Source organism: Ailuropoda melanoleuca, chromosome 4 (assembly GCF_002007445.2).
Source record: "Ailuropoda melanoleuca isolate Jingjing chromosome 4, ASM200744v2, whole genome shotgun sequence".
In the NCBI taxonomy this organism is placed as follows: domain Eukaryota; kingdom Metazoa; phylum Chordata; class Mammalia; order Carnivora; family Ursidae; genus Ailuropoda; species Ailuropoda melanoleuca.
This window is the reverse complement of record NC_048221.1, coordinates 86,818,169-86,830,676: the sequence shown is the minus strand read 5'-3', so window position 1 is coordinate 86,830,676 and position 12,508 is coordinate 86,818,169. Positions and strand designations below refer to the sequence as shown.

Sequence of the window (12,508 nt, the reverse complement as noted above, 5' to 3'; positions counted from 1 at the left end):
GGGATGTACTGTATGGTGACTAACATAATATAATAATAAAATAAAATTTAAAAAAAAAACAAATTCTCAACATTTGCTGCAACATGGACGGCACTGGAGGAGATAATGCTAAGTGAAATAAGGGAAGCAGAGAAAGACAATTATCATATGACTTCTCTCATCTATGGAACATAAGAACTAGGAAGATCGGTAGGGGAAGAAAGGGATAAAGAAGAGGGGTAATCAGAAGAGGGAATGAAGCATGAGAGACTGTGGACTCTGAGAAACAAACTGAGGGCTTCAGAGGGGAGTGGGGTGGAGGAATGGGATAGACCAGTGATGGGTAGTAAGAAGGGCACGTATTGCATGGTGCACTGGGTGTTATATGCAAATAATGAATCATGGAACATTACATCAAAAACTAGGGATGTACTGTATGGTGACTAACATAATATAATAAAATATTATTTAAAAAAGACTGAAATCATAAAAGGTATCTTTTCTTAGCATAATGGAATAAAACTAGAAATCAACAGCAGAAGGAATACTAAAAAAATCTGTAAATATATGTGTATTAGGGTCCTCCAGAGAAACAGCACAAATAGAATATAGATAGATAGATGATAGATAGACTGATACATAGATAGATAGATATAGATACATGAGGGGATTTATTATGGGAATTGGCTCACAGGATTGTAGAGATTGAGAAGTCCCACAATATGCCATCTGCAAGCTTGAGAATCAAGAAAGCTGCTGGTGTCATTCAGTTCAAAAGTGTGAAGGCCTGAGGGGCGCCTGGGTGGCACAGCGGTTAAACGTCTGCCTTCGGCTCAGGGCGTGATCCTGGCGTTATGGGATCGAGCCCCACATCAGGCTCCTCCACTATGAGCCTGCTTCTTCCTCTCCCACTCCCCCTGCTTGTGTTCCCTCTCTCGCTGGCTGTCTCTCTGTCAAATAAATAAATAAAATCTTTAAAAAAAAAAAAGTGTGAAGGCCTGAGAACCAGAAAAGCCAATGGTATAAATTCCCAGTATGGGGTGAAAGGCTTGAGAATGGGGGGGTGGGGGGATGGGGTTGGGCACCACTGGTATAAGTCTCAGAGTCCAAAGCCCCATGAACCAGGAGTTCCAATGTCAGAAGGCAGAAGATGGATATACCAGTTCAAGAAAATATAGGGACAATTCGTCCCTTCTCTGCCTTTTTGTTCTATTTGGGCCTTCAATAGACTGGATGATAACTGTCCACATTGGTGAGAATAGGCTTTTTTACTCAGTCTACTGATTGAAATGCTAATTGCTTCCTGAACCCATTCACAGACATACCCAAAAATAATGTTTTACTGCCTATCCAGACATCCCTTAGCTCAGTCAAGTTGACACATAAAATTAACCATCACAACATGGAAATTAAACAACACACTTTTAAATAACCAATGAGTCAAAGAAGAAATCACAAGGGAAATTAGAAAATATCTTGAGACAAATGAAAACGAAAGATGCCAAACTTTGTTAAGACTTGGGGTTTTATTTCTGAAATGCAAGGACAGTTCAATCTACAAAAATAATTGATGTAATACACCACATTAACAGAAAAAAGGACAGAAATGATATATTTCTCAGTTTATATAGAAAAAGCATTTGACAAAACTCAATACACTTTCATGATAGAAAATAAACTAAATCTAGAAGGAAACTACCTTGACATAAAAAAGACTCATATTAAAATTATTAAAAGCCCACAGCTAACATCGTAGTCAATAGTGAAAAACTGAAAGCTTTTCCTCTACAATCATGAACAAGACAAGGATACCCTCTTTCTCTATTTCTTTTCAACACAGTACTGGAAGTCCCAACCAGAGCAATTAAGAAATAAAATAAATAAAAGGCATCCAAATCAGAAACAGACTCTTAACTATAGAGAAGAAACTGATGATTGCCAGAGGGGAGGTGGGTGAGGAGATGGGTAAAATAGGTGATGGAGATTAAGGAGTGGGCTTGCTGTGATAAGCACTGGTTGTTTTATAGAAGTGTTGAATCACTGTGTAGTATACCTGAAACTACTATTACACTGTATGCTAACCAGAATTTAAATAAAAACTTTAAAAAATTTAATGAGCAATTTATAAAGAAAATTTTAAAAACAATTCCATTTACAAGAGCTTCAAGAAAAATAAAAATCTTAGCAATAAACCTAAGGAGGTGAATAACTTGTACACTGAGAATTAGAAAGAAAATAAACACAGTACTAAGTGAAAAAGCATCCCTTTTGTTCATGGGTTGTAAGATTTATTTTTAAAATGTCCATACATCCTAAAGGAATCTACAGATTCAATGTAATCCTTATCAAAAATCCCAATGACATATTTTACAGAAATGTAAAAGCCCATCCTAAAATTCATATGGAATCGCAGGAGACCCTGAAGAATCAAAATAATCTTGAGGGGCGCCTGGGTGGCTCAGTCGTTGGGCGTCTGCCTTCAGCTCAGGGCATGATCCCAGAGTCCTGGGATCGAGCCCCACATCAGGCTCCTCCACTGGGAGCCTGCTTTTCCTCTCCCACTCCCCCTGCTTGTGTTTCCTCTCTCGCTGGCTGTCTCTCTCACTATCAAATAAATAAAATCTTTAAAAAAAAAAAAGAAAAAAAGAAAATAATCTTGAGAAAGAATAAAGCTGAAGGGCTCATACTTCCTCATTTCAAAACTTACTACAAATCTACAGTAATCAAAACAATATAGTACTGGCATGAAAACAGACATATAGACTGATGGAATAAAACAGCCCAGAAATAAACCCTTACATATATGGTCAAATTATTTCCAACATTACCTAGTCCATTCAGTAGGGGAAAGGACAATCTTTTCAACAAATGGTGCTTGGAAAACTGGATATCCATATTTTAAAAAATGAAGATTGGACCCTTAACTCAAAATGGATCAAAGACATAAATGTAAGACCTAAACTACAAAACTTATAGGGAAAAAACAGGGAGAAAACTTCATGACGTTGGATTTGGCAATGGTTACTTGGAGAGGATACCATAAGTACAGGCAACAAAAGTAAAAATAAGTTGGACTGCATCAAAATTTAAAACTTTTATTCAACAAAGCACACTGTCAACAGAATGAAAAGGCAACCCATGAAATGGGAGAAAATACTTGAAAATCATATATCTGATAAAAGGGATTAATATCCAGAATATATAAAGTACTCCTAAAACTCAACAACAAAAATCAAACAACCTGATTCAAAAATGGGCAAAGGGACTTGAACAGATATTTCGTCAATGAAGGTAAACAAATGGCCAATAGGGACATGAAAATGTTCAACATCACTGATAATTATGGATATACAAAATCAAAACTATAACAAGATATAACCTTATACCCATTAGGATGGCTATAATAAAAAATAAAAAAATTTTAAAAACCCAGAAAATGACAAGTGTCGGCAAAGTTGTGGGAAAATTGGAGCACTGTTGGTAGGATTGTAAAATAGTGCAACCATAATGAAAACAACATGGTGATTCATTAATTAAAAACAGTTGGGGCACCTGGCTGGCTCAGTCAGAGGAGCATGTGACTCTTGATCTGGGGGTCATTAATTTGAGCCCCACATTGAGAGTAGAGATTACTTAAATAAAACTTTAAGAAATTAAAAATAGAACTTAACATATGATCCAGCAACCCCACTTATAGGTATATATCCAAAGGAATTATAATCAGGGTATGAAAAAGATACCTGCACACCCATCTTCATAACAGAATTACTCATGATAGCCAAAAGCTGGAAGCAATCCAAATTTCCTTGGATGGACAAATGGATAAACAAAATGTAGATACATACGGTGGAATATCATTCAGCCTTAAAAAGGAAGGAAATCCTAAAACATGGGTAAACCATGAGGACATTATGCAAAGGGAAATATTCCAGTCACATAAATGCAAATACTGTATGATACTACTTAAATGAAGTATCCAAAGTCGTCAGATTTATAGAAAAAAAAAGCAAAACGGTAGTTACCAGGGCCTAGAGGAAGGGAAAAAAAATAAATAGGGAGTTGTTTAATGGGTGTACAGTGTCAATTTTACAAACAGAAAAAAATTTTGGAGATCTGTTGCACAATAAGATGAATATACTTAATACTACTGAACTGCACACTTAAAAAATGGTTAACATGGTAAACACACACACACACACACACACACAGTGTGGTTCTAAGAGTTCTTGGCCTTTAATAAAGTTTATGTTTTTTCAAATATATTTTTCACAACTTCAACATGTTCCACAATTTTTCTAAGCAATGGCCTAAGCTGCCAGTTTTGCTCTGTACATCTGTATGATGTGGGAATAGCAAACTCTCTATACACTTTAATATTCCAATTAAGATGAGTAAATATTGGAAAAGATACATTCTTGTAAAAGATACTTTCCTTTTTTGCTTTCAAATTGTGTTCTACATGTGGGACGTAAAATAATTCACTTCTCACTATTTTCCAGTATAATAAAATATTCCAGTAGTTGGTTAACAACAAAAAAAAATATTTGATTAATAAAATGCTGGTTAAAAACACTATGAATGGAGAAGTTATAAATGAATTTTTAAAATGTGAACTTGAAAACATGAATTCATTCAATTATCAAATGTGAACTTGAAAACATTAATTATTCAGTTATCAAATTTCCCTGGTTGAGGTAAGTGTCAGAATGACAGACATCACACAGGGACTAGGACTACAAGATTTACACTATATAGTTAACTGACAAATTTTTTAAAAGTTTCATTGGGATATGCAAAAGTTTTCCTGTAACCATACTTATAAAGGAGTTAGCAGAAATTTTATTTGATTTTGACTCATATCTTGATCATTTTTTAACAGAACTCCTGGGGCCTTTGGACAAAGGAGATATGCTAAATGAAGCTTTTGTCAGCCTATCTTTAGCTCCTCAAGGAGAAGACACATTTCCAGACAATCTCCCTCCCTTTTGTTCAATTCATAAACATATTATTCAACAAAGAACACTGAATGTCTCTTCTAATAGGTAAGATATGTTGAATTGAGAAAAGTGCTCTGCAGAGTATTTAGTATTAAACAATTTAAATATTCCGTTTAAATGCAAACTAATAGTTAAGCAAGAATATTTTAAAATGTCAAAGAAAAAAATGTGCATTTTCTCATGGCAATGACTTTGCAGTAGTTTCGTCATGCGAGAGCAGGTATGATGGAGGAAGACTTCAACGTAAACAGAATATTGTTAGAATGAATGTAATTCCAGGCCAAGATGAACATGAATTACTATAACATATCAGATTCTATTGTTATTCTGTTGTCAAATTTTAGAATTGTTAGATTAAAATATTAATTTTTAGTATATTTAGTATGTTTAGTATATTCAGTTTATAATTCATATGATCGTACTTATGCAACATTAGTTTCTGAAATCTGATAAATGATAATTTCCTATCTATCCAGCTGATTATGAGTTATTGAGATAGTAAATAGGATAAATGTGAAATAAAAATACTACACAAAGTAATATTATTTATAATGGTAATTATGTTAGTTACCATTATAATTTGCTCTGAAGCAAAGGTCAGCAAACTTTTTGTGTAAAGCACCAGATATTAGGCTTTGTGGATTGTACAGACTCTGTCACAACACTCAACTCTGCCATTGTAGTATGAAAGCAGCCACAGACAAGAAATAAATAAGAGTGGCTGTGTTACAATAAAACTTTATTTACAAAAACAGGCAGTGGACAGGATTTGGCCCCTGTTCTACAGTTTACACACCCTCTTGAGGATCCCAACTATATGCAATAATTGTGAAGAGGCCATATTTTTATATATATATCATATGAAATATAGGTCATATATTTCATATCAATTATACATATATACTCATAATATCCTTGAGGAAAATGCCTCAAACTACAGAGTTTGATTAATAGTAAATGAAGGTGGGGTGCCTGGGTGGCTCAATCATTATGCATCTGCCTTCAGCTAAGGTCATGATCCCAGGGTCCTGGAATCGAGCCCCACATCAGGCTCTCTGCTCAGTGGGAAGCCTGCTTCTCCCTCTCCCACTCCCCTTGCTTGTGTTCCCTCTCTCGCTGTCTCTCTGTCAAATAAATAAATAAAATCTTTTAAAAAAAAAAAGAGTAAATGAAGGAGAATTTCCAGGTATGGCAGAGTTTAGATGTAAGCAAATCCTCTCCCCAAGAAACAGTTATAAAACTGGACAAAAATTACCATTTCAGAGCTCTGGAAATCAAATAGGGGCGCATGGTTTGATAAGCATTTATTCATGAAAAAATGCTGAACTTCTAGTAATAAAGGGGAAATCTGATGTTCTGGGGCTGCTCCCATCCTTTCTTGACCCCCACGCTAGTGCAGCCTTGTAGTTCTACTAGGGTAGGACAAGCGGTGAAAAACCATAGCTGATTTGATTTGGAGCTTAGAGTGGAAAAACCCTGCCCAGCATCATTATCAATAAAAATAGCAAACGGTCAGTAAAAGTAACAAATTTGATAGGAAATGAACAGGGAAAGCCACAGCTCTACTAGCCTGCTTTAGGTCAAGTGACAGAATGGGAGACTAGCCAAAAATTTTTTGACAGGAAGATTCTGGACTAAGAGAATCAAAGAGGGTCTAATTAAACTCTATACATTCCTGAAGTTGTATGACCTCTTATTTTTTTGGCTACCTTTTATCTTGCAGGACCCTAAGTTTTCCCCTTTTGCTTCTTTCCTTCACACCCAACTGCCAGAAGGTGCCTCTTCCTTTTTGCCTTTTTTCACCCACCCATCTCCCCACCACAGAAGCTGTGCATTTAAAAAACTATCCTTTGGGGTGCCTGGGTGGCTCAGTCCATTAAGCGACTGCCTTCAGCTCAGGTCATGATCCCAGGGTCCTGGGATCGAGCCCCATGTCGGGCTCCCTGCTTGGTGGGAAGCCTGTTTCCTCCCTCTGCCTGCCACTCCCCCAGCTTGTGCTCTCCATCTCTCTCTGACAAATAAAAAGATAAAAAATAAAATAAAAGCTATCCCTTCACACTGCATGGTGTAGTTCATGCTCAAATCTACAAGAACACCAGGAAGTGGAGATCATGCACTGGGATTTGGCATTTTTTCCATTTTATTTACAACTGTCTGGAAGTTCTCTGTCAATGCTGATGGTGGGGCTTTCATGTAGTTTCTTTTATTAGTTCTATATCATTTATAGAGGAAGTACTGGGAAGTGGAAAGGAAGGCAGCCATTATTATCTTCAACTACCTGGAAGTCCTACTTCTTTATTTACTTTTTTAAAAATGATTTTACTGGGGGATAATTTACATGCACCATAAAATTTTCCCCTTGTAATTATACAATTCAATGATGTTTGCTAAATTTAAAAAGTCATGCAACTACCACCACAGAGTGGTTTTAGAACATTTCCATTGCCACTAAAGCCCCTGGTGCCAACTTACACTGCATGTCCCACTCCTACCTCCAGCCTGAGCCAGTCACTGGTCTGCTTTCTGCCTTTAGAGGAATTTCAAATAAATGAAATCATATAGTCTGGAAATTTCATATAAATGAATTCATACAATATATTGTCTTTGTGTCAGGCTTCTTTCACTTAGCATTATGGTTTCTGAGGTTCATACATGTTGTAACATGTAGTTTATTCCTTTCTCGTTTCTGAATAGTATTCCATTATATGGATATACCACATATTGTTTATCTACTCAACAGCTGATGGATATTTTTAATTACTTCCAGATTTGGGCTATTATGAAAAATGTTGTTATAAATATTCATTTATAAGTCTTCAAGGGGACATATGCTTTCATTTCCCATGGGTATATATCTAGGAGTGGAATTGCTGGATCATATTTTAAGTTTATATTTATCTTATTAGTTTTTAGAAACTACCAAATTGTTTTTCCAAAGTGACTATAACATTTTACATACCCATCAGCAATGTACAAGGGCTCCAATTTTTCCATATCCTCACCTGTGGTTGGTATTGTCAGTCTTTTTCATTGTAATCATTCTACTGGATATAGAGTAGTATGTCATTATGACTTTAATTTGCATTTCCCTAATGATTAGTGATGTTGAGCATTTTTATGTGATTATTAGCTATTAGTATATCTTCTTTGGTGAAATATCTATTCAAAACTTTGTCCATTTTTAAAATAAGTTCTCTTATTATTGAATTATAAGACCTCTTTATATATTCTTAATTGTAAGTCCTTAATCAGATATATGATTTGCACATATTTTCTCCCAGTCTGTGGCTTGATCTTTCATTTTCCTAATCATGTCTTTTAAGTGCAAAAGTTTCAAATTTTGGTAAAACCCAATGTTGTTATGATTTCTTTTATTGATTATGCTTTTGTTTTGTACAGAAGAAATTTTTTTCTAACTAAAAATCACAGAATTTTCTCTTCTGTTTTCTTCTGGAAGTTTTACAGTTTTAGCTCTTACACTCAAGTCCCTTTTGAGTTAATTTTTATGTATGATGTGATACATAAGTATCTACATTCATTATTTTGTACATGAAAATCCAGTTTCCTTTATACATTTGTCAAAAATCAGTTGACCATAGGTGTAAAGATTTATTTCTGGATTTGGCATTCTGTTTCATTGATCTCTATATCCACCTTTACACAAACAAGTGCCAGACTTAGCTATAGTGAGGGCTCCACTGAACCAGAATCTCCCAAAATACATTCCAATACCACAAAAATAAACAGGAAAAAGATGAACAGTTCTATACAGTTACTTCAAAAAAAACAGAAAATGAAACCAATACATATCAATTGAGAAAAATTCTCACCCCCTCCCCACAAAACAACCATGAAGAAAAAGAAAACTACAACACTCCATGAATAATTAAATATATTCAAACAAGCAGCTAGGTACATGGAAACCCACTCTGAATTAGAAGGACAAAAACTAAGAGGAAGAGGTGGGGTAGGAAAGGAGGAAGTTCATTGCATTCAAGAAAGAAAAGGAAGAAAAATATATTAGAAATGAATAGTACAAGGCACACAAATGGGAATAAATTCAAATTCAAATTTAATAAAAGGCACTGAAAAATGGCAGAAAACAAGACAATGAAGAGGCAATAAAGAAAAAAAAGACAAGGAAGAAAGTAATGGAAAGAGAAATAGGCAAAGAAGAGCATTTGTACAATTTGATTCATTGGAAACAGAATTAATATTCAAAACTATAATCCAGGGAAAATGTTTCAGAAATAAGTATTTTTTTAAAAAAGGTTTGGATTTACATACGAAAAGATTATACCAAGAGGTGCCTGGGTGGTGGCTCAGTCGTTTAAGCATCTGCCTTCGGTTCAGGTCATGATCCCAGGGCCCTGGGATTGAGCCCCACATCAGGCTCCCTGCTCAGCAGGGAGTCTGCTTCTCTCTCTCCCTCTGCCCTCCCTCCCACACATGTTCTCTCTCAAATAAATAAAAAATATATATCTATATCTATATACATATAAAAGATTATGCCAAGTGCCTGAGAAAAATTATTATAACAATCAGTTTGAAGACATTTCTTAACAAAACTCTTAGATTTCAATTAGTTTTAAAAATCTGTAAGGCCCCCTGGTAGAAAGATCAAATAACTTACAAATGCAGAAGAATTAAACAAGCATCACCCTTTTCAAAAATAAAATACAAGGTAAGGCAAAAGTAGAGCAGCGATTTTTTTAAAAACTCAATGAAATGAAGTGTAAACCAATGATTATGCCGGATTATCTGGATGGGCCTAATGTAATCCTTAAATGGGGAAGAGGGAGGCAGAAGAATCAGTGTCCAGTAACTCATGGTGAGATGGACTCAACTTACCACTGGTAGCTTTGAAAATGGAGGAAAGGAGCCATAAGCCAAGCAAAGCAGAGTGGCCTCCAGAAGATCAAAAAGGCAAGAAAGTAGATTATTCTCTAGAACTTCCAGAAAGGGATGCACCCTGTTTAAGTCACTAAATTTGTAGCTATTTGTTATGGCAACAAGGAGGAATTAATACAAAGTATTAGGATGTGTTCTGTAATTTTAATAGATTGTTTTGAATGACTGGGCTGACTTGATAGGGAAAGCTGCCTTGACATCGGTGAAAATTTGAGGTGAGGTCTGTTTTCACACTTCACCATCCGAATGGTAGGGCTCAGGGCTAAATTTGAATACCAGAACTGCAGTGGGGAAGTTTAGGTACCCCAAGATACTTAAAAGTTTTTGTCTAGAGAAGTTCATTAGACTCTTTTAGAGTCTCAGGCTCTAAAAGAGAGAGAAACAGAATATAATGGCAGCATAGCCCACAGCATGGGCCCACTCACCAGGGGTTAAGGGTGTATCTACTTTTGCTCACTGTTGGATCCACAGCATCCAACCCAGTACCAGCCACAGAGTGAGCATTCAACAAATATCCCATCCATGAATGAATGAATGAACTATAAAATGTCAGCCTACTTTACAAAATGTCTTAATTTTTTTTTTTAAGATTTTTATTTATTTATTTGACAGAGACAGAGACAGCCAGCGAGAGAGGGAACACAAGCAGGGGGAGTGGGAGAGGAAGAAGCAGGCTCATAGCAGAGGAGCCTGATGTGGGGCTCGATCCCATAACGCCGGGATCACGCCCTGAGCCGAAGGCAGACGCTTAACCGCTGTGCCACCCAGGCGCCCCACAAAATGTCTTCTTAATTTTAAATCCTTCCCATCCTATATACATTCTTCATATGCTTATATGACTGAATAAAATTTGAATTTCTGGGTAGCCAATGGTAAAATAAACTGGATTAACTTGAACTAAAGATAATGCAGAAGCCAACTGAAAACTGATTTGAATAGACTGTACTGTGCTTGAGTTTATAAACAAAGTTACTTGAACGTAAACTGTATGAGGGTAGGGGTTTGTCTTTTTTTTTCCCCCACTGCTGGATCCTCCAGAACATAGAAAGGCGCCTCGCATAGAACAGATGCTTAATAAATATTTACTGAATAAACAAAAGAATTATTTCTATAATACAAGAATATAGAAGATATAAGAATATATAGCTGGTAATAAGTGTGTTAAGTAGACACTTTAGATATCCCAAAATAATCAGGCACTTGCATATTAATAGCATTTACAACATTTAGGGTATAAGTGAGTGTTTTTAAAAATCACCATTATCCTCCCGAAGATGGCGGAGGAGAAGGGGTCCCCTTTTTCAGCTGGTCCCCTGAGCCGAGCTGGGTAGGTACCAGACCATCCGGAAAACCCATGGAAGCAGCCTGAGATGCAGGAAGATACATCTGGATCTCTACAAATGAACATCTCCAGCACTGAGTATTGAGGTACGAAGTCGGGAGCCGTGAATCCACACAGATATCAGAAGAGAAACGGAAGGGAGAGGGAGCCTCCCAGCTTGGGCACCGGGAAACGGTAGCCACCTGCATGGGGGAGGGGCCGGGAGAGAACAGACTGAGACCATAAGCCTGGGAATATGTGCTCGTCCAAACTGAAAACCGGTGCTCCGGTGCGCTCACTGTAACCAGACTGAGACAGGGAGTTCAGGAGCGTGCACAGGACCAGACTGAAAACCTCCGCTCCGGAGTGCACGTGAACTTCACTGAAACAGGGAGCTCAGGAGTGAGCGCAGGGTCAGCTGGTGGTGTTAGAAACACAAAGGACAGAGACGTGCCAGCCCTGGAAGTGAGGGCTGGGTCACCGGTTGCAGGGTTTTTAGCAGCACCAACAGAAACAGAGTTAAAGAGGCCAGAAGAGCTAAGTGGAGAGCGGACTGTGATCTCTCTGTTCTGAGACAGAGGCTAGGATACGGTCACTGCTGATCTGACTCTCAGAAGAGTCACAGAAAACCACCATGGAAAGCCACCAGAGAACAAAAGCCTGGAAATACCAGTTCACATTGTGCCCATCCCTATCCCCTCTCGCGGGGGACAGGGAGACTCTACCCAAACAGGGTTGCCTGAATATCAGCACGGAAGGCCCCTCCCCCAGAAGGCAGGCTGAAAAATCAGGAAGCCCACGTCCCTAAGGTCCCTATAAAACAAGAGCACACTGCCTGGGTCCTGGTCAGTAACTTGGGCTCTGGGCATCCCCGCAACCTCTCTTCATCAGAATGACGACAAGGAGAAATCCCCCACAACAAAGAAAAGATAATGAGTCTGTCGCCACTGCCACAGAACTAATGGATATGGATATAACCAAATTATCAGAATGGAGTTCAGAGTAACAATGGTCAAGATGATGTGTAGACTTGAAAAAAATATTAACGAAAATATTAACGAGAATATAGAATCTCTAAGGCCAGAAATGAGAGCGAATCTGGCAGAAATTAAAAATGCTATGAATCGAATGCAGCCAAAACTAGGTGCTCTGATGGCCAGGGTAAATGAGGCAGAAGAACGAATCAGTGGGGGGGAGGTTAAGATGGCGGAGGAGTAGGGGACACCTTTTTCAGCCGGTCCCCTGAGTTGAGCTGGATAGGTACCAGACCAGCAGGAATATCCACGGAATCAGCCTGAGA

The 12,508-nt window shown here is 37.4% G+C and overlaps 1 protein-coding gene across 1 annotated transcript in view; it reads left to right on the top strand.

Annotated features, from left to right (window-relative positions):
* The window catches only part of WDPCP (WD repeat containing planar cell polarity effector), a 353,246-nt gene extending 347,757 nt beyond the window's left edge, over nt 1-5,489 (top strand). The window contains exon 16 of the mRNA XM_034657274.1: nt 4,859-5,489. Coding sequence (XP_034513165.1) covers nt 4,859-5,025 — 167 coding nt within the window. The 3' untranslated portion in view covers nt 5,026-5,489. The remainder of the gene's footprint in view (nt 1-4,858) is intronic.
* The last annotated feature ends 7,019 nt before the right edge of the window (nt 5,490-12,508 follow it).